This window comes from Phoca vitulina, unplaced genomic scaffold (assembly GCF_004348235.1).
Source record: "Phoca vitulina isolate PV1807 unplaced genomic scaffold, GSC_HSeal_1.0 scaffold18, whole genome shotgun sequence".
Taxonomy (NCBI): Eukaryota; Metazoa; Chordata; class Mammalia; order Carnivora; family Phocidae; genus Phoca; species Phoca vitulina.
In genome coordinates this window covers 32,655,164-32,681,743 of record NW_022589721.1, presented here as the reverse complement: position 1 = coordinate 32,681,743, position 26,580 = coordinate 32,655,164, and the positions used below count along the sequence as shown (strand labels likewise).

The 26,580-nt window shown below is 57.5% G+C and overlaps 1 protein-coding gene across 1 annotated transcript in view; it reads right to left on the bottom strand.

The window, feature by feature from the left end:
* Nucleotides 1-26,580, bottom strand: part of DENND3 (DENN domain containing 3) — a 55,705-nt gene that overhangs the window by 19,629 nt on the left and 9,496 nt on the right. Inside the window, exons 5-17 of the mRNA XM_032416108.1 lie at nt 26,513-26,580; nt 23,911-24,022; nt 20,010-20,129; nt 19,509-19,727; nt 16,153-16,268; nt 13,388-13,543; nt 12,301-12,397; nt 10,581-10,684; nt 9,917-10,116; nt 7,797-8,318; nt 3,833-4,092; nt 2,992-3,162; nt 1,741-1,870 (exon numbers count right to left, since the gene is read on the bottom strand). Of these exons, the coding sequence (XP_032271999.1) occupies nt 1,741-1,870; nt 2,992-3,162; nt 3,833-4,092; nt 7,797-8,318; nt 9,917-10,116; nt 10,581-10,684; nt 12,301-12,397; nt 13,388-13,543; nt 16,153-16,268; nt 19,509-19,727; nt 20,010-20,129; nt 23,911-24,022; nt 26,513-26,580 (2,275 nt within the window). The remainder of the gene's footprint in view (nt 1-1,740; nt 1,871-2,991; nt 3,163-3,832; nt 4,093-7,796; nt 8,319-9,916; nt 10,117-10,580; nt 10,685-12,300; nt 12,398-13,387; nt 13,544-16,152; nt 16,269-19,508; nt 19,728-20,009; nt 20,130-23,910; nt 24,023-26,512) is intronic.

The following is a 26,580-nucleotide window of genomic DNA, read 5'->3' as shown; positions in this document are numbered from 1 at the left end:
GGGGGCTCCGGGGCGGGGTGTCCGGGACACATGGGGGGTCTGGGACCAGGGAGCATCTGGGGCCTCATAGTCAGTGACAGACGTGGGAAAGAGCAACATGTGCCAAAGCGAATGAACACTTAACCAAGATTCGTTTTTTCTAGATCTGGAAAAACATTTTAAAAACCAGAATCTCCAGCTATGCACCCAGGAGCTATGACAACATCCCCAAACAAAACCTGTCCACAAAGTGTTCACAGCAGCATTATTTGCAACAACTAAATGGTGCAAACAACCCAAACGGTCAGCTGACGACGGATGAACACAGTGGTCCATCTGCACGGTGGAATATTATTCAGCCACAGGACGGAGTGACACGGGACACCTGCTTCAGGGACGGACTCTGAAAGCACTGTGCTAAATGAAAGAAGGACACACGCTGTAGGATCTGTGTATATGAAATGCCCAGAACAGGCAAATCCAGAGAGAGAGTGGATCAGTGGTTGCCTGGGGGCTGGGAGTGGCTCCTAAGTGTACAGGGTCTCTTTCTGGGGCGATGAAGATGTTCTAAAGTTCACTCTGCTGGGGCGCCTGGGTGGCTCAGTCAGTTAAGCGTCTGCCTTCGGCTCAGGTCATGATCACAGGGTTTCTGGATCAAGCCCCGTGTCGGGCTCCTCGCTCAACGAGGAGTCTGCTTCTCCCTCTCTCTCTGCCGCTCCCCTGGCTCCTGTTCTCTCCCTCTCTCTCTGTCAAATAAATAAAAATAAAATCTTTAAAAAAAATAAAGTTCACTCTGCTGATGCTGCACAAGTCCGTGAATACGCTAAAACCATGGAACTGTAGACCCTCCCTGAGTATGGTGTGTAAATTCCATCTCAGTAAAGCTGTGATTTAAAAAACAGTGCATACAAACAGGACCACAGATGGTCTTAAAAACACCCCTATGTGGTTCGCCTGTTTCATGAACTTGATGTTGTTGGTGGACCTAGCACAGGGCGGCCGTGGCGCGGAGTGATGGTAGCAACAAGCAGTCCTCTGTATTCTCTCCTTTATAAAGCAAATCACAAAGCCGTTGGCTTTAGATCATTTAAAAGTTGAAACAAAACAGAGGTAGCTAAAATGATACATAAAGTTATTCTTACCCATTTGCTGTTTCCTAGACTTGAAAAATCCACCCCCTGCCAAATAAAAATAGCCCACCGCCAACCTCTCTCTGAATGGCTTCCAGAATGTGAGAGCCCAGATTCAGATCTACATGCAGGTGATCAGAGAATTCCTATCTGGGGAAACCGACCACATCAAGGGGAAGAAAAGATCCGTGCACCCGGGGGCCTCCGCTCGGGCTCCACTCGACACACCGACCACGCACACAGCTCTCTGGTGGGCGCATTCCCCACGGCTGAGCGCTGGTGACCTTGCCAGGGGCTCCACGAGCCACTCAACAGCCGTCCACAAATCCCTATTCCACGTAACCAGCTGCTGGAGATCTGCTGCTGGCAACTGGGAATCCTGACAAACGACACCCAGTGTTTGTGGGACGTCACTCAGACCTCAAGCAGGAAGTCCCTCCGTGGGCGTCGGTACACACAGAGCGCCCGGGAACGGGCGAGCAGAAGGACGTGTGCTACTCAAACATAAACGTGGAAAAGTGTAAAAGGAACAAAGTGAGACATTCGGGATTTGGAAAAAAGTGATGTCAACCGGATAAAAGTACGGAAGCCACGTTCGGGACCGCGGCTGTCGAATGCGTGCTGCGCTTACTTTCGCTCTTCATCTTATCGAAGTAAGACAGCTTGGAAGCAGCATAGACGGCACCGGACGACTGCAGCGTGCCGACCACGGCGTCCATCAGCAAGACGTGCGTCAGCGCCTGCTGGACGTACTGCGGGTCCTGCGGGAGGGAGGCGCTCATGTCAACAAGTCCGTAAAGGGCCTGCGAGACTTTGGGACGTTACATCAAACCACACCTTTGAAGAGGCGTGTTTTTTCAAGGCAACTCGGTTTACGTTTGGAGCTGATGTCATGTGACTACTTTTGTCCATCTTAGTGAAGACGAACACCGCTCATTTAGACACACGCTGGCAAACATGTTCTGCAAAGGGCCAGGCAGCTAATAATACTCGGGGCTCCGTGGGCCTTGGGATCTCTGTGCAACCACTCGGCTCTGTGGCCGGGCTCGAAAACAGCCAGAGGCGGTCCGTGGCCTGCGGGCTCCAGTTTGTACTGTTGTGCAAAATACAGCAGCAGGCATAAATCAGATGGCTGGTCTGAAAGTCACGGAGTACTGGGGCCCTGGAAAGGACCTGGTCCCCCTCCCTTCTCCAGATAGAAAGACTCCCTCCGTAGCCATGGTCTAGGCCCCCCAGGGCCTGGCGACTCCCTCACGAAGGCCAGTGCTCCCACCACACACAGTCTGTTCTTTCTAGTGTTCGCCCCTGTGGCGGCGGCTGCCTCCCCCACCTTTCCTCTGATGACTGTGGGCTGTGCACCCCTCTGCGGCCCCTGACCTGCCCCGTGTGTGAGTCCCCATCCGTGCTCTGCGCATTGGGTTGTGGGCTTTCCGGCCTTATCTGCCATTGAGACAGTACAGACCTCTCGCCCCACCGCTGCCCCGTCCGGGCCTCTGTCCATGGTGCCCTTCACGCCCGTGCAATCCTCACTCCGTGTACTCAAAGCTACTGTGGCCCAAAGCAAGTGAAAGCACACAAATCCCTAGGCTGTAAAGTCTATCGGAGGACGTGCCCCCTGCCAGAATCCTAGTCCTGGGAGGTAGAAGAGGAGATGCCTGGAGCAGGGTGTGCCCGGGAGACCCAACTCAGACCTCAGAGGCCAGTCCCGGTCCTTCCACAGTGTCCCCAGATGCCACTGGCCACGCACTGGGCCATGTAAACCACGGCATCTCCAGGGCCTCTGGAGGGACCTCGTCTAACCCGACTCGTGCTCACGGGACCACGCCCGAGCCCCCGAGACGAGCCGTGAGTTGGAATGAGCAGGCACCCGCGTCCCCCAGACCTTGTGGTCGTCAGCCAGCTTCTTCCCGGCCCACATCTCCTTCACCATCAGGTGCCACAGGTCACACTCCGTCTTCAGATTAGCTTCAAACACTTCTTTCTTGGATGCCATTTTAATTTTTAAAGTGGGTATTCTCAGAAGCAGAAATGCTACGGTGGTACTTCTCACTTCCTGCGGAGGCAGAAAAAGCAGCAGCAGGTCAGAGAGATGCCCCGTGGCAGGAGCTCGGGGGTCAGCGAGGGAAGGTGGCTCAGCAGCCGGTGCCCGAGTGTGAAGGCAGGCCCCGGACCGAGGGCGCAGAGTGGGGGCTGGCCGGGCTGCGGTGCAGGGAGCCCCAGGCGGAGCCCGGCCCCGGGCGGGAGGAGAGGGACGGCCCGAGGGGCCTCCGTGCGACCCCGTCAGACACCAGTCCCGGCGGGTCGGGGACCCAGGCCCGTGTCCGAGGACTCACGGGCCTTCCTGGCCGACCACGGGCATGACCTGTCAGCACATCCGCACAAAGGCGCTCGTCCGCAGGGTTCAAACAGGGTTCATTCCTCTGCCTCCGGAAATGCTTCCCTTTCTTTGGAATTCCGGGAGGCAGTCTGTGGAAGCAGGTGTGGGGGGGACTGGAGGGCAGGGGGACCCACGGGCCAGCGTTCACCGCGGCTGCAGTACCTTCCTGCCTCTCCCGTCTCCAGTATTCGGAGCTGGATTAACACATCCACACGCCTCTCGAAAATAAATATAACGCTTGAGATGAGGCCACAGCTGGGCGTCCTCAGTGGGGAAGACGACCCCTCTACACTCGAAGGGGCACCTCAAGTGAGCAAACAGCACAATCCAGCGGCTGCGCTCTTACCTCTATGTTCCTGAAGGTGGAAATCTCCACGTAGCCTGGTCTCCCTTCCGTCAGGAGGAACAGGCGCTTCTGGGTCATGGCGATCTTGCCCACGCCGCGATTCGTCTTGACGGAGCTCGACAGCTTATAAACACACTCGTTCTTATCCAGATGCTCCATCACCGACAAGGGCAGACTGACCTCCTGGGCCTCTGCTTCTGCCTCCTTCCAGCAGTTGTAGAAATCTTTGAATGTTTCTGGGTCAATCTGTTTCTGGTGTCCTTGGTTTTGTAGAGAAAAGAGATTTCTTAGAGCCACATACACGGCCCTTGCGCGGGAGAAGACGCGGTGCGCTGTCCACACAGGCCAGCAGGTGGCGCCAGCACCCACGTCTCCCACCCCAGCTCCTGCCCAGGATGGGCACCCGAACCACGGGATAGGGGCTGCCCTGTGACCTGAGCCCAGCAGCCACGGTAACTCTCGGGACACTCTTTTTATGGTGGCAAAGCCCTGGGTCACCACTAGACCTGGCGGCAGGCATCGTGGGGCCATGAGGGGAGCTAGCCCCCAGATGAAGCTAATGCTAAAGAGACCAGACCCTTGGTGACCCCCCTCCATCACTGGATCAAGCTTTGCCTGAAGCTAGCCCTATCTCAGTATTCTTTGGTTACGTGAGCAAATAAGTCTTATTTGTAACCAAGATGAACTTGATATAGCAACGTTTCTAAATGCCCAACAGTCACGGGCTCTGAGTTAGAGAGAGACCCAAGTCTGAAGCCCCGCTTTCCTGGTTAGCGGTGGGACTTCACACAAGCTGTATAACGGACCCGCTTGCTCATCCGTACAGCAGAAATGGGACCACCCCACTCCCACTCCACCCGACTGCCAAGAAGTCCGGCCCATCCCGACGCCCACGTTTCCCTGTGTCTGTGGCTGCCGTGGCCGGGTTCCGCCTCTACTCCGCATCCCTCGGTCGCGCGGCGGCCCCCCCCCCGTCCTGCACAAATGCCCACAGGTCTGCCAGCTGCTGCACCGGCGCCCGGAATGCCCTGAGATACAAGTAGGCGCCCCCTCCCGTTCAAACACTTCAGGGCTCCTCCTCCACACCAGGCCCCAAATCCTCAGGACTGGGCCCCTGGGCCCTTTCACACTCCCACGTTCCAGTCACACCGAGTATATCCCAAAACAGGCCACATCAGGTGCCTCTGCACACACTGGCCCAGGGTGCTCGGACCAGAAAACTCCTACGCATCCTGCGCAAGACCCAGATAAAACAGCTCACGTGCTCCCTTCCCTGAAGCTGCACACGCATTTCACTCACGTACCACTCCCCACGACACGGGGTCCCACTCAATCCTCCCACGCCCTCAGGAGGCAGGCACCGTTAGGCTGTTCACAAATCGGGAAACCGAGGCACAGGGAGGAAAGCCGTTGCTGGCACGCTAAGTGTGGAGCCGGGCCCGGCTGTGTGTGTGGGTGGCTCTGCCTTCCTGCTGAGGCGGCTGGGAGGGCAGGAGCTGTGTCCTCCCCAGCCAACCCCACTGGAGGCCAGATCGGAAAAGGACAAAAGACGCGGGAAAGCTCCAGGGCAGCCGCGTCCCTGCTCGGGCTCCGTAACACGGTGTCAGGGGGTCAGTCCCCTGGGGACTTGGATATCACGGCCACCAGAGAGTCTGGCCCAACTGGGCCGTCCCTGCAGGCCTTGGCCACCACACCCTCCGGGGCCACCGCGGGACTGGACGGTGCGAGCCTGCGGCCAGCGCGCACATCCATGAGCTCCCCGCACGCCCACTGCACACGCCGGGGGCTGCCACGCTCCAGCACGGCTCCCGCACGCGCCCACAGACAGGCCACGTGTGCTTCACCTGTCCCCAGTTCCACCCAGAAACGCCGGCGTTCCCTCCCGTACCCCATCACCCGCGGTGCAGGCGGCGGCTCTGGGACCCAGGCTCGCGCACGCATCCACCTCCCTGCCCTGCGGCCCCTCGGAATTACTGGTCCTGCAGTGTCAACATCGGACTTTGAAACATCTATAAAAACGTGTAATGACAAAACAGTGACAGGAATCGCCTAAATAAAATCTCAGGTGTTCATTCCAAGGTGGTAACATTCATCTTCGACTTAATAGAGCTTTTCTAACACGCGGCCATTAGGCCGAAACATCCATCTGGTGCCGCCCTACAGCGGCTCACACATCCCAGAGTCGGGACCATTAATGGATGTATTTTGCAATGTGAATGGACCCAAAGTGACAACCGGGCCGTCGATGGCCCATCAGCGTGGGCCATGTCTGCCGGTGCCCTCCCAGGCGTCCTCCACGTCCCTGCTAGCATAAGTCTGGGAATGCTGGACACTGTCCACGCGTCCAGCCATTAAACCATGCTTCCCAGGCAGCTACGTGCTGTGGGACACGCTTCTGGCCACAGGAGTGGGGACAGACCCTCCTCTTCCTGCCAGGAGAACAGCGCCGCCCGGGGCCATCGGCGTCTCGGGCCGTGAAACAACACGGCCACGCTCGGGGAGCCTGGTGACGTCCAGGGACAGCCAGGCACAGCCTGGACATCTCGTTCCCCGAGAACAATACCACCAGTGGCTGTATCCACCGTATCTCAGGCCTCGCCGCTGGACTGGCTGGCCCCGGTGTAAAGGGAAGGGCAGGGTCTCCCCTGAGAGGTGCGAGTCATGGGGGCCCGTGCTCCCCCTTCCCGGCAGCCCCAGCACTGCTGCCCAGGGCTCTCTACAAGCACCTGTCTCCTCTCGGACCCAGCTCATCCTCCCAAGCTGTCCGCCCCACGGGTGCCTCCTGGGCGCCTGACGAGATGCGCTCCACTGCGCCCTGCCTGGGCCAACACGGTGTCGCTTCTCCGTGGCATCTCCAGAGCACCGCACGGGGAGGTGACCAGCGAGGGCCGGGCTGGCCTGCACCTTGGTCAGGCCGAGTGCCTGGGGCCAGCGAACAGGCGATCGGCTCCTCCTGCTGGCGGGGACAGCAGGACGCATCTAGTAAAGAGTGTTGCATGGCCAAGCCCGCCCACGGAGCCGCGGACGAGACCAGGGAGAGAGGCCCGCGTTCGGCAAACGACAGCCTGTGCAGAGGACACGAGGCGCTCCCACACGCCCTGAGGAAAAGGCGAACATCCTGGTGTAGAAATGGACAGACGACACCAGAGCAGCTCCGAGCGGACGCTCGTCACACCGGCCCAGCACCCGGGACGGACAGTGCCCAGCGCTGCCCGGTGGCGGTGGTGGGACATGGGTGTGTCCCGGGCCGTGCAGCCGCCGAGGGCAAGGAGGCAGCTCGCCGTCAGGATGGCGGTACCCGCGTCCAGACTGGGCCTCTTGGCACGAGTCCCAGGGAGAGCCGTGCACAACCACGTAGGGCAGCAGGTACGTGAAACCCGCCACGTCAGTATTTGGGAAAGTAAGACGCCCGGACGCCACCCGATGGCCACACACAGGTGCGCCGTGCTGGCTCCCGCTACCCCAGCGTCGGAAGATCCGCTGGAGAAACCAGGCGCACGCGCGTCGGCACGGAAAGCTGCAGGACGGTGACGAGCCTGACGCGGCAGGACGCACGGGCCATTTAAAACCACACACACCTAAGTACCGCGTCCAGTAAACACGTAAACGCACGGTCGAGGGGCAGGCTCCAGCTGGGGACAGTGGCCCTGGCTCCCAAACGAGCCAGGCAGTGGCAGTAAACGCGGGACAAGGCGGCACTCCTGTCTGTGCCGTCAGGTCGTGTGAAGCGTTCCCGCCGCCGGGGGGATGGCGCAGCGAGCGGGGGCCCCGGGACAGGAGCCAGCCTGCCGCGGCTTCGGGCTCTCCGGTCACACTCCCCTAGACCCTGGGTGGCCCCTCAGCCCCCTGTCCTGTAACTGCCCGCGTCGGACAGGGCCTCCCCCGACGGGGGCTCGCGGCACGGTTCGCGGACTCGTCCCCACGTGGTTACGCCCCGCCATCCGGGCCACGGCCGGCCTCTCACCTACGGTTAGCGCCTCAAACAGTCGGTGTATGATGCTGGTGTCCTTCACGATGCCCGACTCCTGAACCCTCTTCACGAAATCGTCCAGCTGCATGTGCTTCTTGGGCAGCTCGAAGTTTTTCACGCGGTCGTCCGGCTTGGGGGCCTCTCCGGGCTTGTCCACCACCTCACTGATGAGCCGTCGCAGCTCGGGCACCCGCTCGGCCTGGGCGCGCTGGGGGCCCGACAGGGACCCCACCGTCCTCCGAACGAGATCAGCAGGGAAGATCCTGATGTCTGTTTTGTACAGACTCTGGAAGTCCAGGAGGGCGTCCAGCAGCTGCCCGTGCATCAGGTGCACGGCCCCGCGGAGGTAGAAGTACCGCGCCAGGAGCACGGAGCTGTCGGGCGCCAGAAGGCTCATGGCCTTGCTCAGCAGGGCGACGCAGTCGGAGTAGTAGGCCTGCACGCACTGGCCCACCAGGGGGAAGTGGATCTCCGGGATCTTGAACGTGTACGTCGGCTTCGGGGTCACGCTCAGAACTAGAGCCGAGAGGAAACATGCACACAGTCACCAGACCCGAAAAACAGACCTGGGTCCCCGTCATCTCGTCCGGTTAACGTTTCTGGGCCCTGGGTGCAACGTCAAGCGAGAGCCTCTATGCCTCTTCCAGAAAGCTCCACATGCCCCTGAGCTGAATGGGGGTCCCCCCACTCTGCTTCCATGGCACCCTGAGAATATGGAATAATTTTATTTGCTAAGACTCTAGCGCTAAATGGAAACACCTGGTAGTGAGTCTTCACGGGAGGGTGAAGCTGAGGACCTAAGCCCAGATGCGCCCGCTCTGTGAGACGCCCATGGCCATCAACCCCGTTGTACAGACGTGCAAATTGAGACTTCGTGCGTCCCAGGTGCCCAGCTACTAAATGCCAGAGCCAACCTAATCCAGGTGTCTCACACCGATTCCTCCCACAAATGTCACTGAAGTGCCTCTCAGGTGGCCCCAGGGGACCAGGACCAGGCCAGTCCTGGAGGTAGACCACGCACCCCATGGAGGTGGCATCTTTGCCATGAAGCCTGGGGGGGAGGGAGGAGCCTGGGAGGGGAAGGGGGGCTCCAGCTGAAGGTTCAGGGGGCAGAGAGGGCAGAGCGCCTTCCCACAGCGGAGTGAGCACAGCCAGGGGTGAAAAGCGTCACTGGGTTTTACAGAAGAACTACAGGCCCAGAGAGGTGAATCACCTGCCCAGGGTCACACAGCCAGGGGGCCACCGTGAGGGGCCTCAGACCCAGCAGGCGCCTCCAGAACGTGTGCTCTGTCATTGAGGACTTTTCTCTTGGACGCACGGCCCGTCCTGAGGCCGGCTGGGTGCGCCCCTCACTCAGACTGCCGCTCTGCTGTGCACGGTCGTCAGGAGGCACCGAGGCAGCAGCCACAGGGCCCCCGGCTCATGGCGCCTGGCCTCACCCGTTCCTCCTGGCCGCTGTGGATGGACCACACGGAGGGGGCCCTGAGGGTAAATACCCGAGGCACACGTGGCTCGTGTTGCTGCAGCTCACGCAGAAAGGAGACAGGGCTTGCACACGTGCACACGTGTTCTAGAGCACTTTACACGCCGAGGAAACTCCCGGCTGACATTCGGAGCTGTGCACACAGGCCTGCCTCCCCGACGGAGCTGCTGCCGTCACGGCACCCACGGGCCCTTGCTGTCCCTCCGCCTGCCACCTGCCACTGGGGTGGCCTGGCCTCGCCATTCCGTGTCTGCTGAAACGTGGCTGCCACACCCGAGCCCCCGTCACCACCCCTGACGCCGCTTCCTTCGTGCAGGGACACCGCGCACCCCGTCGCTTCGTGTTTATCTGCTTCTGGTCTGGCCTCCTCCCGGGAGCGCAGCTCCGCGAGGGCAGGGACACCGGGCCCTTCATACCCCAGGATCTAGAGCGAGCGTGGCGCCTGCTGGGGCCTGACAGTGTCATGTCCGTCAGACGCGGATACGCGTCAATGTGTGTTTTATATGTACACACAGACACACCCAGGCCAAACCCCATCCCCTTGCGCTGAGCAGACCCCGGCTGTGGCAGCGAGCTGCCGCGTCGGAGCCCAGCGGCGGGAGCAGCGCCCGGACAGGGGCCGGTCTATCACCTATGCTGCTGCTGCCGCATTCCGAGGCGTCCACTTTGCGAAGCGACGAATTCCGGGCCGGCAGCTCGGGAATGGTGATGTCCTGCAGGTTGGGCATGCTGACCACCATCCTCCGGTGCGCGACGTGCAGGGGTGAGGATTTCCGCGAGGCCATCTTCTCAATGGTCGGTCTTCTTGGACTTGCCAGCATCCCGTTAAATCTGGGGTCAGGAAAAAGCAACACCTTTTAGCTGCAAGAACGACTGCAGAACACGTCTCAACGCCTGAGCCTCTTCTCCCACGCGACACCCGGTGCCCGCCATTCCCGCGTGCCAGTGGAAAACAGCGGGAGCACCGTGTCGGAGTCTCCGCGGTGCAGCCAGCGGCTGGAGGACAGACCGTACCCCCGAAGGGACACACATAAACAAAGTCTGTCGGGAACAGTGTGGGAAGAGCTGGAACAGCACGGGGGGCGGTGGCGATGCGGCGGGAGAGGGAAGGCGGACGGCAGTGGATGGCAGGGCGTACACGCTACGCTCGGTGTCCCGCCCCCAGCAGAAACGCACGGGGACGAGCCCGACGTGTTACACGTTTCTGAATGTGAGATTTTCTGGTCGGATGCGTCATTCATCCACCCAAATAAACCCATGCTACTCGAGCGTCTGGTCCCCATTGCAGACAGCACCTGTCCTCTTCGGACTGCAGGTGGAGGTCCATCTGGGCAAAGGCGTCCATCCTTCCGCTGAGCCGGGCTTTAAGGAAAGAGTGAAACATGTAGGTATCCGACACCTGAAACAGACCACGGAAGGCCAGTTACCGCCGCGCTCCTGGCCTTCGCTGTGCCGCCGGGCACCTGCAGCGGCTGCCCGGCCCCTTCCCCGCCGGCCGCGGCCTCTCCCCGACCCCCAGCTCCTTGGGCACAAGTTCCCAAGCGGCAGCTGTCTTCACTGACCCCACCCTGCCACACTAGCCTCCAGATCCTCCCCAGGCCACCGCGAAGGACCGGCCAGTCTGTGTCTGAAAAACCACCAAACGTTCAAAAGCTCCATCACCTTCCCCTCATGACAGCAAGAGCCACGGTGCCCTGTGGCCTGTGATTCCAGATCTCCGGGGACCACAGCCCCCTCCTCACAGCAGGTGCATGGTCTGGCACCCGCCCGTGGCTCCCACGACCCAGCTGCTGGTCTCTCACTGGACAAGGTGACCCTCCAGCAGCCGGTGCTTGTCCCCACCCTGCTCCCTGCTGTGGTCCAGCAGCCTGCAGGGGACAAGGCCCAGGGGACACCGCCCAGCCTGGTGACAGGAGGGCTGCAGGGGCGCAGGGCCCACGAGGAAGGTGCTGGAAACCCCATGTACAAAACACCCGCAGAAGAATGAAGGCAGGAGCGGACACGCAGCGGGATGGGAGGTGGCAGCCTGGCTCCCGGGGACCGCTGGAGTACTCTCCACGAGCTGGCGGAGCACGGAGGCCGATGGCAGGGAGCTCGGCCCAGGCGCCTGTCACAGCTGTGACCTGGCTGCGAACGGGGCTCCCGGCTTTGCTCTGGCCCCTCGTGCGTCCCTGTGGCTTCTCCCTGTGCTCCTCCGTGATGCTTTCGTGCCAGGGTCTCCTGTGGGCAGCGTCAGGCCCGCAGGCCAAGCTCTGTGCCCCGGGGAGTGCGTACAGAAGGGGCAGACGGCCGGGGCGCCCACGAACGGGGGGAGCGTGGAGTCTGACCAGCAAATGTCAGGGAGCAGACATGAGGGCACGGGCGGTGCCCGGAGAGAGGCAGAGGCTGCTGGCCGGCCGACGTGAACGACTGCTGTGTGGACCTCAGCCATGAGGGGAGCCGCGGCTCACACGCCCCTCCGGCCATCAGCTGGACAGGGCGCCACCGAGAGAGGCCAGCCGAAAAGCATGAGAACAGCCCTAAAGGACCCAGAAGATCGGCGCCGGCTGCACCACCTGCCAGCACGAAGCCCCAGACACGACTCCTCATAACAGACAAGAACGGAAGCGTCCCACAGGCTTGTGAGCAGGTGGACAGAGCCACCACCACCTCCCGCATCGGACAGAAAGGCCCCGCGGCCACGCCTGGAACGGGAGCCATCCGGGCTGATGGAGAGGCCCCGACCCGGACCGAGGAGGTGGCTCCCAGGCACGCACGTCTGTCAGAATTTATCGCCCACTACACTGAAAATGGGTGCATTTCGTAACAGGTAAATTATACTCTGAAAAGCGGATCAAAAAACAGGGGGCCAAAGGGACCAAAGGAACCATGTGGAAACAAACTTTCTGGAAACGTTAATACTTCATAAAATACTAACAGATGCTGAAAAAATGTACTTTGAACAACGCTGCAAATACAGAAACGTATGCAGGACAGAACACGCACACGCGCGCACCAGCCCCACTCGCTCCTCACCTGTCTATAAAACTGCTGGTCCCCCGGAGCCCTGGTTTTGAGAAACTCCTCACTATTAAACACTCTGTGTTCGTAATTTAGGTGGTTCTTCACCTCCCTGATGAAGAGAAAGACGGTCTAAGTGTGGAACTATTTTTAAATACCTGAGAGAGTCATGACGATTTAGCGACACAGGAAAGACGAGAAGGCCAGCCTTTGCAAAAGCCCCGGCCCACGGGAAGGGGACTCCGACCCCGGGAGGGCTGGGTTTGGGCGTGGTCTGCTCCATCTGCTTGGTGACGCAAGCACGGCCTTTCCCTCCCAGGGGGACCATCACGGCCCTCTTCCCTTTCCAGCCCCTACTTCCTCCTGCAGATGACACACAAAGCGGACTCGAGGGGGCGACCCCGTAGGGCGGGCAGACTCTGAGCGTGAACCCGTACGATCTGCCACAGCGGAAATACAGTCTACACGTGGGATCAACGAGCCAACGGGCCACATTCCACGTGTCAGACATTCAACGCTTTCCTTCCGTTGTCGGGAAAAGTTATCTAAGGGACATAAAGTTTGATCCTTTGTATTCATAGTCTCTGCTTTTTTACAAATTCATCAAGCTTATAAGGTGTTAAAGAAAAAAAAAAACCCAACCTTGCTCGTGAAAGATTTCATTTCAAAAGAGCAAAATGAAAAGAACCTATTTGTGTCCACGCCAATTATACTGCTTTAAGCAGAGATAACACGACCCGTCTACAATACACGGTCCCATTTTTTTTTTTTCCTGATCAATTATTTATTCTATGGAAATATATACATTTGAAGAACACAGCCACTGGATAATCACAAAGGCTCTGGTCTAAACCCTGCAGGACGGTGGCACCCACGGGAATGAGGACAAAGAGGAAGGCTCTCTAACGGGGACAGATCCTGAGTGCTGCTGCCTGGGGGGTGGGCTTCATTCCCGCAGTGACCCGAGTGTCCCCACCCTGGGCTGGCCCCGAGCTCTCAACTGGCGCGATACCCCACAGGCGGTCGGGGGCCGGAGGGGCAAGGATTTCAGCCGCGTCACTCGGGGTCGAGCCACCGCGGCCAAGGAAATGGTCTCCGGTACCTGAAGATGCTGAAGAGCAGGTGCAGGGCCACCTGCTGCACCTGGCAGTTGAGTCTCTGCTGCCAGGCCCGCCTGCGGGCGCGCCCCTCGTTCAGGTCCGTGCTGGCGCCCAGGTGTGCGAGGTCCAGCTCGTAGTGCAGCTGGAGGCTCTGGACCCTGGAAAAGAGAGACGGACGCTGACCACAGCTCACGCCGCGTGCTGGGACTGCTGTTCACGGGCGGGGAGAACGCTCTCCCAGGTGCGTGAACACTCCGGACGCTCGGAAGACCCATCAGGAACTTCCGGGCTGGGTCACTAAAAATACATCCCTGGAGAGTCCACTCACCGCTCCATGCTAACAGCTCATCAGTGCTGAACCTGCAAAAGCGTCCACTGTGGACCGTGCACGTTTTCACCCAAACTGAATCCGTCCCTCCCCCGGGCTCTGCCTGGCGAGATCATTCACTCCCCACCCCAGGAAGGACAGGGGGTTTCCAGCGCAGGCTGCCTCGTGGCCGGCAGCTTCCCACCACCACGTCCTGCCTGGGAGAATCGGATGCACCCAACGCCCTGTGCGTCAGGGCTCTCGGCCGCCTGGCGGAACCCTGTGTCCATGTACCCTGCACCGGCATTCGGCCACCCCGGCCTCCCCAGCACGATCAAGGCCGCAGCTTTGGAAACCAACCAGCAAGTGTGCGGTTTATGTGCAGAAGACACACCCCCAACACACACCCATCCCAGCCATGTTTCCTGAGCACCCACTGCACACCTGGTGCCATCTGGGTGTGGGCTGCATGGTGACCAAAGGCCAAGCTCCCGGGTGGGGCCTATGTTCAAGTGGGAAGAAACAGAAAAACAGAAGAATGCACCCAAATAGGAGGTCGTGAGGGTGGGGGAGGGGAGGAGGGGATCAGAGAGCAGGACAGCTGGAAAAGAGCCTGGCTGGTGGCTGGAGGGGCCTCTCGAGGACCTCGGACCTGAAAGGTGAAAAGCCAGACGCACACAAACGGCCCTGAGCAGGTAGGGAGCACCCAGCTGCCAGAGGAGCCGTGGCGGGTGGGGGAGGCGGGCTGAGACCAGGTCCGAGTGGTCGGCGGGGCCGGGGTGGGCCGGGGAGCACTCTGGATTTGCCCCGCATGTGACAAGAAGCTACTGCTGGATGCAGGTGTCCCAGCCCGGCCGACCCCAGCTGACCTGTCGGGTACCTGCCACCTGGAAGGATCATGAGCTGGCCACGCACCCAGCAGCACAGGGGCGCCGTGGGGAAGGAATCCGTACGGAGCCGTGGTGGCGGCCTCCCCCCCCGAGCTCTGTGCAGGGACGACCCCTCTGCTGGAGGAGAAGGCTGTCCCTCCTACCTGAGCGCTCTGCGACAGTCCACCCGGGAGGGCTGGGGTCCCTGTCCTGCCCCCGGGAGGTGGGGTCGGCAGGGGGGACACCGTGAACACACAGTCAGATGCAGGTGAGGATGACGGGGGACGGAGAGGGTGACTGGGATCGGGGCGTCTCATGGGGAAGGGCGCTGCCTCCTGTCCTGCCTGCCCCCCCCAAGGGGCCCGTGTGGACACCCCAGCACTCCAGGACCCCCGGGCACGCTGCCCACCACTGCCCGGTGCGGCCTCCGAGCCTCCACAGATGTGCCACGACCACACGCGGGTCAGCTCACGTGGTCGAGACGGGAGGAGGCACCACACCCCATCCATGTGGGGTCCAGCCAAGCAGAGACGCAAGCCGCTGTGCATGTTCTAGAATCCTGACAATGCCACACAGACAAGCGCGAGACCCCCATCCCCCTGGGGATGCGCCACCAAGCGCACGCTTGAGAAGCACCAAACGCTAGCACCCGCCGGCGCTAAAACGTCAGACTCTGAGAGTCGGCGGAAAGCGGCTTTTGCTCACCAAAAAGTGAACAATTACAAATGTCGGTTCGCACAGGGAGACACTCCAGCAGCACACCCTGCTCAGGTCCCCTGCACACACCGAGCAGCCGGCCACGACCGAGGATGCCACGGTGCTGCCCCGTCCCGGATGGCCAGACGCCCCGACCACGGGACGCACCATCGTCCTGGCAGGTGGGAACGAGAGCTCCTTCACCCTCCCCAGAAGCAGCTCCCGAAGTCCTCGACCCCCACGACAGGCCGCAAGGCCTAACCTGGCCCTCTGGGAAGCAGCTGCTGCTTGCAGGCCAAGGACGCGGGCAGCAGAGCTGGAAAAACCATACGAGCGATGAGCAAGGCAGGAGGCCGTAAGAGCACTCCTGGGGGCTGGGGTGAAGACAGGAAGACCTCTCGCTCGGGGGTGGGGTGCCCACCTGTGCGCTGCAGGGCGGGGCAGCACACAAATCCTGCCCTGCGGGGGGGGCGGCGTCCCACAGGTCTGAACACCTGTCTCATGCGGGGGTGGGGGGGAGGAAGGGAGGAGGAGGAGGAGAGAAGGGAGGAAGGAGGGAGGGAGGTGGGGAGGAGGGAGGGAAGGAGGCAGGCAGGAGGGGAAGGAACCTCAAAGGTCCCAGGCAGACCACAGGGTCACAGAGAGAGGGTGGGAGGTTCCCTGAGGGATGATGAGACCATCACCTGACTCGGTGGGGCCGTAATTACTATGTAGACAAGATCAGAGTAAGGACTAATGACTTTCACCTTAAAACATTCACGAATAATTTCCAAACTATAAAGACAGAAAGGGTGGCTCTGGAACGTACATGGAAGAGCTACTCAAGACACTCAGAGCCGGCAAGTACAGAGTGGAACAGGGGACGTCCCCAAGCACACACGACTCCCACCTCTACCTCTGAATGAAGGTCTGTGCCGCTAGCAGGGGGACGTCCGGGACATCGACGTCCTCATCATTAGAGCAGGTGACGCTGCCATTATCGATATTGATCAGAATTAGACCATCAGCTTCCTGTAAGTTTAAAGAGATTGATGTAAGAACCTGAATTTGTAGACATCTTTGAAAACACAAAAACACACTTTGCGTTCCCTGAGGCAGCGTCGCTATTGATTAAATCACCATACCTAACACGTACACAGCGCCTTATACTGTCCCTACCAAAAAATGTAGGATATGCTGTGAGTCATGTCAACAAGCCAGATTTGATCAAATCCGCCCCAGGCTGAGTCAGGGTTCCATAGTGTCATCTGGCTTCCCCTGCCCTGGTATAAACACTCTGTGGGCCACTTCAGGGAGCCTGGAGGGAACATTCCAGAACTGGAGTGTGGGCCGGGCCCCCGGCTCAGTGAGCACACACACTTAGGATGTCTGAACTATGTGCCCGGGTTCCTTATAAAGCCTGATGTGTAACGAGATACACAGACACTGAGTCACGCTCTGGAGTCCCACATCCAGCAGCCCCAGGAATGTGGCGGCCCCGGGCTCTCTGAAGGCCGCCCCCTCCCGCCGCTCCCCCTTTGGGCCCGGCTCTGAATGCCTGTTCCAGGTGGCACATGAAGCGAGCACACGCCGTCTCCCAGCGCACTGACTGGGCGCTGACTGGGCAAGGTGAGCATTCTCGCACATGCGTGCTACATGACCGTGTCCAAGGCCCCAGCCCTACAGAGGAAAACGTCCAAACCCAACCCACGCTCTTCAGCCTGCTGCCTGTCCTGAAATCTCCCAGAACACGTAAATCCCTGAGCGGGCCTCCTTCGTGACTGTGGACGGGAGCTGTCAGGTGGATGTGCCCACAAACGTTCCCCAGGGAAGGGCCTGAAACAAGATGGTTTTTTCCCTAATGACTAAGAAAAGACACACATTTTCAACTTCAGAGCATGGCCCTATTTCTTCCTCGTTTGCAAGGCAGACTGGGAGACATTTTCCGTTCCTTCCATGAAGGTCTGAACGGCCTTTCCCCAAAGTGTGTTTGTCGCTTGGTGAGTCACTGGCTTCGGCAAGAACTCGGCAAGAACCTGGCTCCTCCCGGGAGCGGCCGGGCCGAACGGGGCACCTGGCACCTTCCCGGGCACCTTCCCGGGATTTGCTCTGAAACGCTCCAGGCCCCCGTGCAAAGGTGCTGCAGTGTCAGTCGCTGGGGAAACGCGCATCAGATCCGTGACACGCCGCGTCCCCCTTGCCTCGACGGCCAGAAGGACACACGGGGCCGGGGCCGGCGCTGGCGAGGAGGCAGAGGATCGCGGCCCCACGCTGCTGGCGGGAATGCGCTCACAGCCCGGCCTCCCCTCCCGCGGCTAGATGGCTAGCGTCTGCGACAGGTGTGTACCCGCGCGGGGGAGAGCACACGCCGCACAGAAGCTCGCGCGCACACGAGGGCTCGCAGCTGCGCCGGGCACAACAGTCAAAAGTCGAAACAACTCTAACGTCCATCGACCGATGAACAGACAAACGAAGTGTGGCACGTTTGCACAACGGGATCCTATTCAGCAGCAAGAACCACAACTACGTGGATGGACGGCATGGACGACCCTAGAACACGCTGTGCTGACGAAGGAAGCCACTAACGGCCAGCTACGGGCCTCAAACCACGCGTGTGGAACGGGCGAATCCACGGACACAGAAGCAGGTGGGGGTGACCAGGGCGGGCGGAGGACAGCGTGGGGCGACGCTGAGGCACACGGGGCTTCTCTGTGGGTGCCAAAAACGTCGGAAATTAGTTGGCACAACTCTGTCAAGTTACTAAGAGCCACTGAATTGCACATTTTAATCAGGCAAACTTCGTGGTATTTTATGTGAATAAAGGTGTTTTAGAAAGCCAACCCTGCTCTGCCTGCCGACAATATCACAGTATTACAAATCCACGTTAGCTCACCATCTAAATGTACATTATTAAGCACTTACTGTATGCCAAGTGCTGTACTATTGGCCCCTCTGGTCCCCCCCCACGATAATGGGGCCAGCACACTTACTGCTGTTACAGGATCTTTGTTCCCTTCCGTGCCCGCAGCTCTTGGTCGCACCGCTTCGAGGAACGAAGAGGTGACCAGATGGAGTGGTGGGCAGCAGGGCGAAGTTTATTGAGCGATAGTACAAAGTTCCCCGAGAGGGTTGCCATTTCGGCATTCAAATCCCGGGGTTTTTTATAAGCTCCTCTGAGAAACTATCTTGAGCATCCTGAGTGTGGGCCCCTGTGGACTGGGCGCTAAGGTGTGCCAATCAGGGCTTTGACCATGCCCCCATCTACCTATCGGGTTATCGTTCCCGTGTTGATGGTCTTTCGGGCTGACATCTGGAGACTAACTGCCTCAACTTGTGACAGTGACCAGTGTTTCATGGTTAATTGTTTTGTTTCCGGATGTTTTGCAAAAGTCACTCCTGCAGAGGCCATTAGGATGCTGTCGTGGTCCCGTCTAAGGTGTAAAGCAGATGCTAGTGTGGTTTTGTCTTAGTTGGCCCGGCGTTTTTGCCTTCCTGTCGGGGACCCTGACCCTGATGACCTAAGTGTCCAATTAACCTCTGTCTTTTCCGACTAGGACACAAGAGGGCCGAACGCTCTGCCGAAGGTCAAGCACAGTGTGTAACGGTCGCTGCGTGCAGCAAGGCCCACGCACCCACCGACGCGGTGAGTGACACGCAGCGTGGCCAGGCACCTTCTCGCAGGAGGGCCCACAGCATTACTGAACAACAGAAGCTGAACCACACAGAGAAACACAAGATCTGGAGCAAGGACACCGGCCGCTGCGGGCTGCCGAGCCCCTGCCACGTGCCGGCAGGTGCGGGGCGGTCCCCACTCAGAGCCTGGCCCAGGAGGACATGCCCGCTTCAGAGGCAAGGAGGCTGAGGCTCGGCAAGGGCTGGGACCGCACTCGAGGCCGCAAAACTAGAAAGGGGCTACAGCCAGGCCAGAGAGCGGGCTCCATCAGCGCCGACGCCCGCACTCTCCTCACTGGAACTGCGGGAAGCCGCGGACCCCCGGGAATTTAAGCGGACTGGCAGGTGACACGGGGTCCCGGCGCCCAGAACCCCATGGCCTTGAACACGCCCAGAGGACCACAGGGGGATGGTGCAGACACGCGAGAGCACCCTGTGTGTGTGGCACCCAGGGCATGAGCCGCGGGGACGGGAGTGACCGCATTCTCCCTGGCCAGGGCGCACGGCCCTCCCTGCGGGGCGCTTTCAAAGCCATTCCCCGCCGGTCCCCGCAGGGGTCACAAGGATCCGACATTCTCTAGCAAAAGGTCAAGGCCTAACCTTGCTGACTTCTTCAAAGTGGTCGAGGTGACAGCCCATGAGGAAGGACGTCGGCGCCATAACGAAGTCCAGCATCTGGTGCGACAGGACGGGCACGAAGGTGTGCTGCCACTGCAAGGGGTGCAGGTAGGCCAGGAAGCACTCAGCAACCAGGGGCAGCAGGGCCCAGTTGGAGGAGAAGAACACGATCCGCTGCTCCGTGAGGAGGCACGTTAGGATCTGGGGGGAATCAACAACACCGCGTGCACTGAATACACGTGTGATCGCGCCACTAAAACCACATGGGCTGACATCTGCCAAGACGAAAGCCCCTTTAGCCCCCCAAAAGCACTACTTGTGAACAGCATACACAGTCCTGAATGTCTGCTTGAAGCCAAAAAGCAACCATTCCCAGTGCGTTCTGGAACACACGTGCCTTGGCATTGCCCTCCAGACGACGACAGCTTAGATGCCCCACTGAGCCAACCAGCAGGGACGCCCCGGGTCCAGGGGGACGCATACCTGCAGCACCTTCTCGGGCCTGAAGCACAGCAAGGGCAGGTGAAGGTCCAAGTCGATGAGCGGGCTCTCAGGGTCCGCACGGGAGGGAAACACGATCTGTAGCGGCTTCATGTTAAATATCTGTGACGACCAAGTTCCGTCATTAGTTCAGAGAGCCACTCCCAGCAGAGGCCGAAATGCACTGAGACTCTCAGTTTAGTCTCCAGGGATGTCTGAGTTAGGATACGTGTTTGAAGACTCACACCGTCACTGCGTATGTCACAGAACAAAACAGTCTAGAGACACACAGAACTGCTGAGAAAGGCTCATACATGAATCAAGTACTGAATGTCTTTTTTAGCCAATCTTCCCCAAACTCTTTAATTCATTAGCAAACTGCTCATCAGCAAAGATTAACCAACGCCCAGACACGTGTCCCAATCAGCACAGGTTCCAAGTCAAGCACGATCAGGTTAATCTTAGCTAGAACACTTACTGCATATTACAAATTCTCTTAGTATTTTCAACATAATTGTCAAAGCTCCTTAAAGACATGGACTTCAAGAAATCGCTGAGAAAGACTTTATTTTTCCAAATGATAGTATTTCAAAATAACACTTCAATTCGAATTCAGTATCTGCAGAATGCCCCTTCTGGATGGAGGGGGATGGTAGGGGCCTTCCAGCTTGATGGCAAGTTCGCTCCTGACCGTGGGGTCAGCCTCGTGGGGGGGCACCCAGGAGTGCCCCCAGAGCCCCGGGGGTCATCAGAATGGAGTGACCCGAGTGTGAGCAGTGCCGGGCCGAAAGCACAGAGAGAAGATTCTCGAATCGGAGACAGAGAAGCTCCCGCCAGGAAAAGTGTGGAAGGAGGACACACGGAGAGACGCAGAGCACTGGCTAGGGAAGAAGGTTCCAGAACAAATGTTCACCATCCACACCTCCTCACACCCGTGTCACCACCGCTCTGTGTGAACACTCGTGCAGAGAACCTGAGGACAAGGGAAGACTTCTTTCTGCAAGTGTCCCCTGACGGCACCATCTTGTCACCCACTGGTCTGCAAAAGCAAGACACGTCAGAAACAAGGCAGACGTGCTGTGTGGACGATAACATCCTTTTTATTTAAAACAAAACAAGGTAGAGCAGAGTTACATGCTCCCGGTGGTGATGAACTATGAAAAATTGTAAAGTTTATATTTCAAAAAATAAACGTGTCAACCGGCTTCCCAACTACAGATAAAAACTAAATACAAATGCCAGTCATTCTGTGACGCTGTTGGGCCCCTGGGACACGTCCACTGCAGCGCATGAGACCCACACCCTCTGAGCTGGGCTCCGCTGTCCCCCCACCACCTTATCGTGAAGAAACTGAGGAGGGAGAGATATTTTGGGGAAACACTTTCCAAATTTCAGCGTGACTGTAGCCCCAGGCAAATAACAGGTTCCCCACACAAAGCAACACAGGAAGTGAGTCAGGTAGAGAGAGAAGGAAAATGCCCATTTTGCGTGCACACCCAATAACTTGGCCCGTGCTCTGAAAGCACATAAAATCAGACCCACTGGTGGGCAGAGAAGCGGCAGAGCGGGCCCAGGGGCGTGGGGTGTCTTTGCTGCCCTCGGGCCGGTGGTCCAGGCGCTGTCCACCAAAAGGGCACGGAGCCAGGCTGGGCGCCGCCTCCCCTGTCACAGACCGGAGGTGACCTACCCAGCACCCACGCACTTGACTCTCAGGAACCACGGCTCCCGAGCACTAGCTACAAGCCTCTCCATCGACATTCATTCGCAGTGGGTTCTGGAAATTCCTGCTGAATTGGCTCCTGGGTTAGAGGAGAACCTTGGCTCACATTTCTCCAAAACAAGGAACAGCCACGTGGCTCAACACTCCCAAAGATGGGTCAGGGCCACGTATCAACGGGGGTCCCAGAGCTGGTGAGGCTGCCAGGGAGGATCACAGAGGCAAGCCTGAGCCAGGCTCAGCTCGTTCGGACAAACGTGCAAGAACCAAGACGCAGACCCCACTCAGAACACGACAGGCTAAGCCTGAAACACGACGCATCCGTTCATTCATTCGCTCAGCAGCGGGCGCGGTAACAGCGCCGAATATGCAGCTCTGCACGGGGCCTCTGCCTCATGCCGCTCGGAGGCCGATGGAGAAAACAAAACACACACGTGCGCGAGCCCCAACCGCAGACCGTGCTGGGCTCCACAGGAAGGGAGCGGGGCACAGAGCGACGGGGTGGAGGCTGTCCCGAAGAACCTGACCTCCAGGAACAGCACGTGCGAGGGATGGAGGGAGACCCAGTGTGGCTGGACAACAGTGAGCGAGGGGGTGAGGCTGCACACAGAGCAGACGACACAGGGGCCCGGGATGTAGGACTGGCTGCAGGTACACAACGAGAAGCCATGGTGGGGTTTTAAGCACAAAAGGAGAGTCCAATGGATAGATGGTAAGTCCCTGCAGCCACTATGCAAAGGATGAACTGAATGAAGGGTCAAGAATGGACGTGGACAGACCAGCGGCTCCCCAAGTCACACAGTGGCCCTTTGGTGGCCCCACATGAGGGGCTGGCCGTGGCCAACTGGAGGCAAACGCTGGGAGCTGGCTGGTCAGGGGTGAGTGATGGATGGAATGCAGGGGTGAAGAGAAGAGGTGTCAGGAACGACCCCCAGGAAACACTCTCACAGGGGTGGGTAAAAGTCGGAGAACCAAATATGAATTAATCCAAGATTCCAAGGTACAGAAAACTGGTATAGGTGCGGTTCGTGCATTACTCATGCTTAAAGGCAGAACATAATACGTAGGGTTAACCCTCAAACTGTCCTGAACTCGGTTTTGTTCACTGCTTAGCCGGTCCTCAGGGAATACTTGTTGAGTGAATAGAGCAAGAACAGAAACTTTGATGACTTCAGTGTACCATAAAAAACCACCAATTATCCACGTAATAAAGATGACGGCCTTGCACAAAACAAGTACCCAATAAATGTCCCTACAAAGGTTTCTGGGAGCGGAACCAAGGTACTCAGGCAACCTTGTCTGCCTCTGGGCCTGGAATGCATCTGGCAGGATTCCCCCCACCCCCACCCCACACACTGTAGGGTGGTATTAAAAATATACATTTTTAAGTTCATAATCACATGTCTCCTGTGAAATAAAATTAATTTTTCAACTGTGAATAATAATCAATATATAGAGAACCGAGATCTCTCTGTCTAATCTTCCAGAAAGGACTGAGTGAAATAGAGTCGACATTTATGACCTGCTTCGAGACGCTAATTTGGCGGGTGCCTGTTTGAGAATGAGGAAGTGCCCGGTGGTTGCGTCAGTCTGGAAAATGCTGAGCCAGACAGGTGTCATCACGGCTCAGCCATCTTGGTCCGTTACTCAGCAAAGAGGGAACGCAGGCTGCCTTTCTGCAACTGTCCTAAGCCTGAAACCCTTGCGTGGTGAAAGAGCCAACAACATCTCAGGACAAGCGTGCCAGGGAATCCAGATCCCCGGAAACGCTTGGCCACTCATTCAACAGCACTGGGAAAAACCAAAAAATAGGAAGCCAAGTACTTTTCATTAATCACCCTGGACAGGAGAAAACATGAACCGATGTAATACAGTACCCAATATTCCAGACAAATAAACCAAAGGAACATTTGTAATTTGAGTAAATTCTGTATGTTTTTTGCACAGCCAGTAACGAACCGATGTCTTAAGCACTAAGGGGACCCATCACAGGCGCCACACCGCGTATCACGGGCCACCAGGCAAACTCATCTTTAGAAATGGCATAATAAGATGATTCTGTAAGGAACTTGAGAAGCATAATTTAAACACACTGGAACATAAGAAACAGTTTAAAACATTAAAACCATCGTCGTCATAGGACTTTTACTATTTGCAAAGAAAAGACAAAATTTCAGATTTAATTACCAAGTGAAGTGGTCCAGGCGGCGGGCTAGGTATTAAAGACAGTTTTGCAGCAAAATCTTTTATGTGATTGTCAACTTCAAAATCTTTACAGAGCTTCAGGTGAGTCAACAAACTAAAATAAAAAAAAAATCACATCACAAAGTAAGTATCAGCCCCCAATTGTCATTTTAGCATTTCTAATCAGCGCTGACATGTCTGCCTACGCCGGCAGCCCCAGGCCCTTCCAGCAACAGGGGGACGACCCCCCGGACGTGAGACAGCCGGGCGTGGCCTGCCCAGGGTCGGAGCTGCCTGCAGGGGGGTGCCGGGGAAGTGCGGTGTTGGGGGGCTGGTCATGTTCTTTTCTTGCTGTGGGTGCTGGTTACACGGCTGGAATTCATGCAATTTCTGTCTGGGTCATACTTCAGCAGCGAGTAAACATCTCAAAGGAAAGTGCTTGACCACATTTGTTTCACAAATACATTCTGACTTTTGAAGTATGGTTGGCCCTTGACCAATGTGAGGGGTTAAAGGCGCCCACGCCCCACGCAGTTGAAAACCTGCGTAGAACTTCTCACCCCCCCAAAATCTTAACGGCTAATAGCCCACTGCTGACTAGAAGCCTCACCGATGACACGAACAATTAACAGGTATTTTGTATGTTATATGCATTATATGCCGTATTCTTACAATAAAGTGAGCTAGAGAAAAGAAAATGTTTTTAAGAAAATCCTAAGGAAGAGAAAATACATTTACATTATGCATTTACATTACTGTACTTGTCGAAAAAAATCGGGTGTATGTGGACAGGCACACTGCAAACCATGTTGTTCAAGGCACAGCCGAACCGATTGAAATGCACAATGGACCAGCAGGTGCCCGGGGGCAGAGGGGCTGGGCAGCACCACAGGGCGTGAGGGAACTTCGGGGGTGGTGAAAATGTTCTCTGTCTTAACAGCGGTGGTGGTCACATGGTGTCTACATTTGGCAAAATGCAGCCAACTGCCCCGGACACCCCGCCTGGGTGTCCTGGGGCAGACCCCGGCCTCGCCCAGCACAGCAGGCCCCCCGCGGTCCCGGCGAGCCGCGCGCTCACGCTCTTACTTTAGTAACAAATCATAGCTCTTCCTGAGTCAGTGTCAGGACTTGGAGATAATTCAATATTCCTCCACATTTTATTTATTGTAAAAGAATAGTATCAAGTTTAAAAAATAAAAAAAGAACAAAGACTTTCCATAATCTAATTCCGCAAACACAGCTAAGCATTCTCTCCCAATTTCTGTCCACGCAGAGGCATAGTTTACATGCTAGCATTATAGCAGAAAAACAGATTTTAAAAATCTATAAATCTGTGTTTATAAAGTGCCGCTTGGATTTCTGTCATTTGTTTTTCTATTTTCTAGTTCGGGTCATTCAGCGATGAGCATCGAGAGAGAGAACACTCAAGAAGCGTGGCAACTGAACACGTTCGAGTTAAACATTCGTTTGCATCAGTGTCTAGCAGGATGGTATTTGTGGGGAGTCACACATGAATGATCATGTGTACAAGGTCTGAGAAAGTGGCGCAGGGGCTGCCCTCCTCGGAAGGAGGGCGACAAGCGGCCAGAACCTGTTCCGTTCAAGAAAGGGTGTAACCACCACCCCCACTTCACAGACGAGGAAACTGAAGAGGGGTGGACAAGCCATCTACCTTCAGGTGCTGAAGATTATCAGTTAATTAAGAAAAGGGGACCCTGTCCTGATTTATCATCCCTTCACCGCCCACGCCCGGGCAGACACGCATTAATGAACGCGCACGCGCTCAAGTCCTGGAGGGAGACCAAGCAAGCGCTCTGTTCTCTGTCGGGGGCAATAAAACCCAGGCTAGACCCAAACCATGTGCAAAGACCAGCCACATTCTGAAAACTAAAACACTAAGGTGCTGGAACTTGAGTTCCCAAAGTTGTGAGTTTGGTCAGGAAGGATTCCTGCTCGTCCCTCTGACCACAGCGTGAGAACCAAAATGACGGTCTTTTCCAGGAGTCTGACTTGCCAGGCGCGGTGGGTGGGTATTACGACATTAAGGCAAACCTCCGTTGACCGCCTCTGTGTTTAACGAAACCACCGTGAATTCCAAGACTAGAACTTGGTGAGAATGAAAACCAGGAGGCCCGGGTGCGTGTGGCCGGGGGCTGGACCGTGTCCACACGCCACGATCGTCCCCCGACAACAGGCGGTGAGCGCGATGCTCTCTGGAGTTTTCAAAACTTCTCTGTCCTCAGCCTTTCTACTCAATATCAGCATTAAGGCACTCAAAGATTCCACCCCCCAAAAAGAAAATTTGTTAACTGTCATGAACTCAACAGGACTGACAGTGGTCGTCTCCTGATTCTCTCAGCCAGGAGAAGAGCCGTTTCTGATGGACATCTTTTTTAAAAAACCAAACAAACATAAAATCCTCCATACTAATCTTACTTCCCACAGTTTGGTTTCATCCTCCCTTGTCTGGCAGACCTTCCCCATACGCTACCACCTCCGGAAGCCTCTGGGCCTTCATGGAGCGCCCGTGGCCAAACCAGAGCCCGCCCACGGCCCACCAGCGCCGGGGTGGCCTCGCAGACACATGGGCAGCGCGCGGGCTCACCAGGACAGGCAGTCCTTGAGGGCGTTGTAATAGGGGAGCTTGGAGACCACGCACACAGCGAAGGGTAC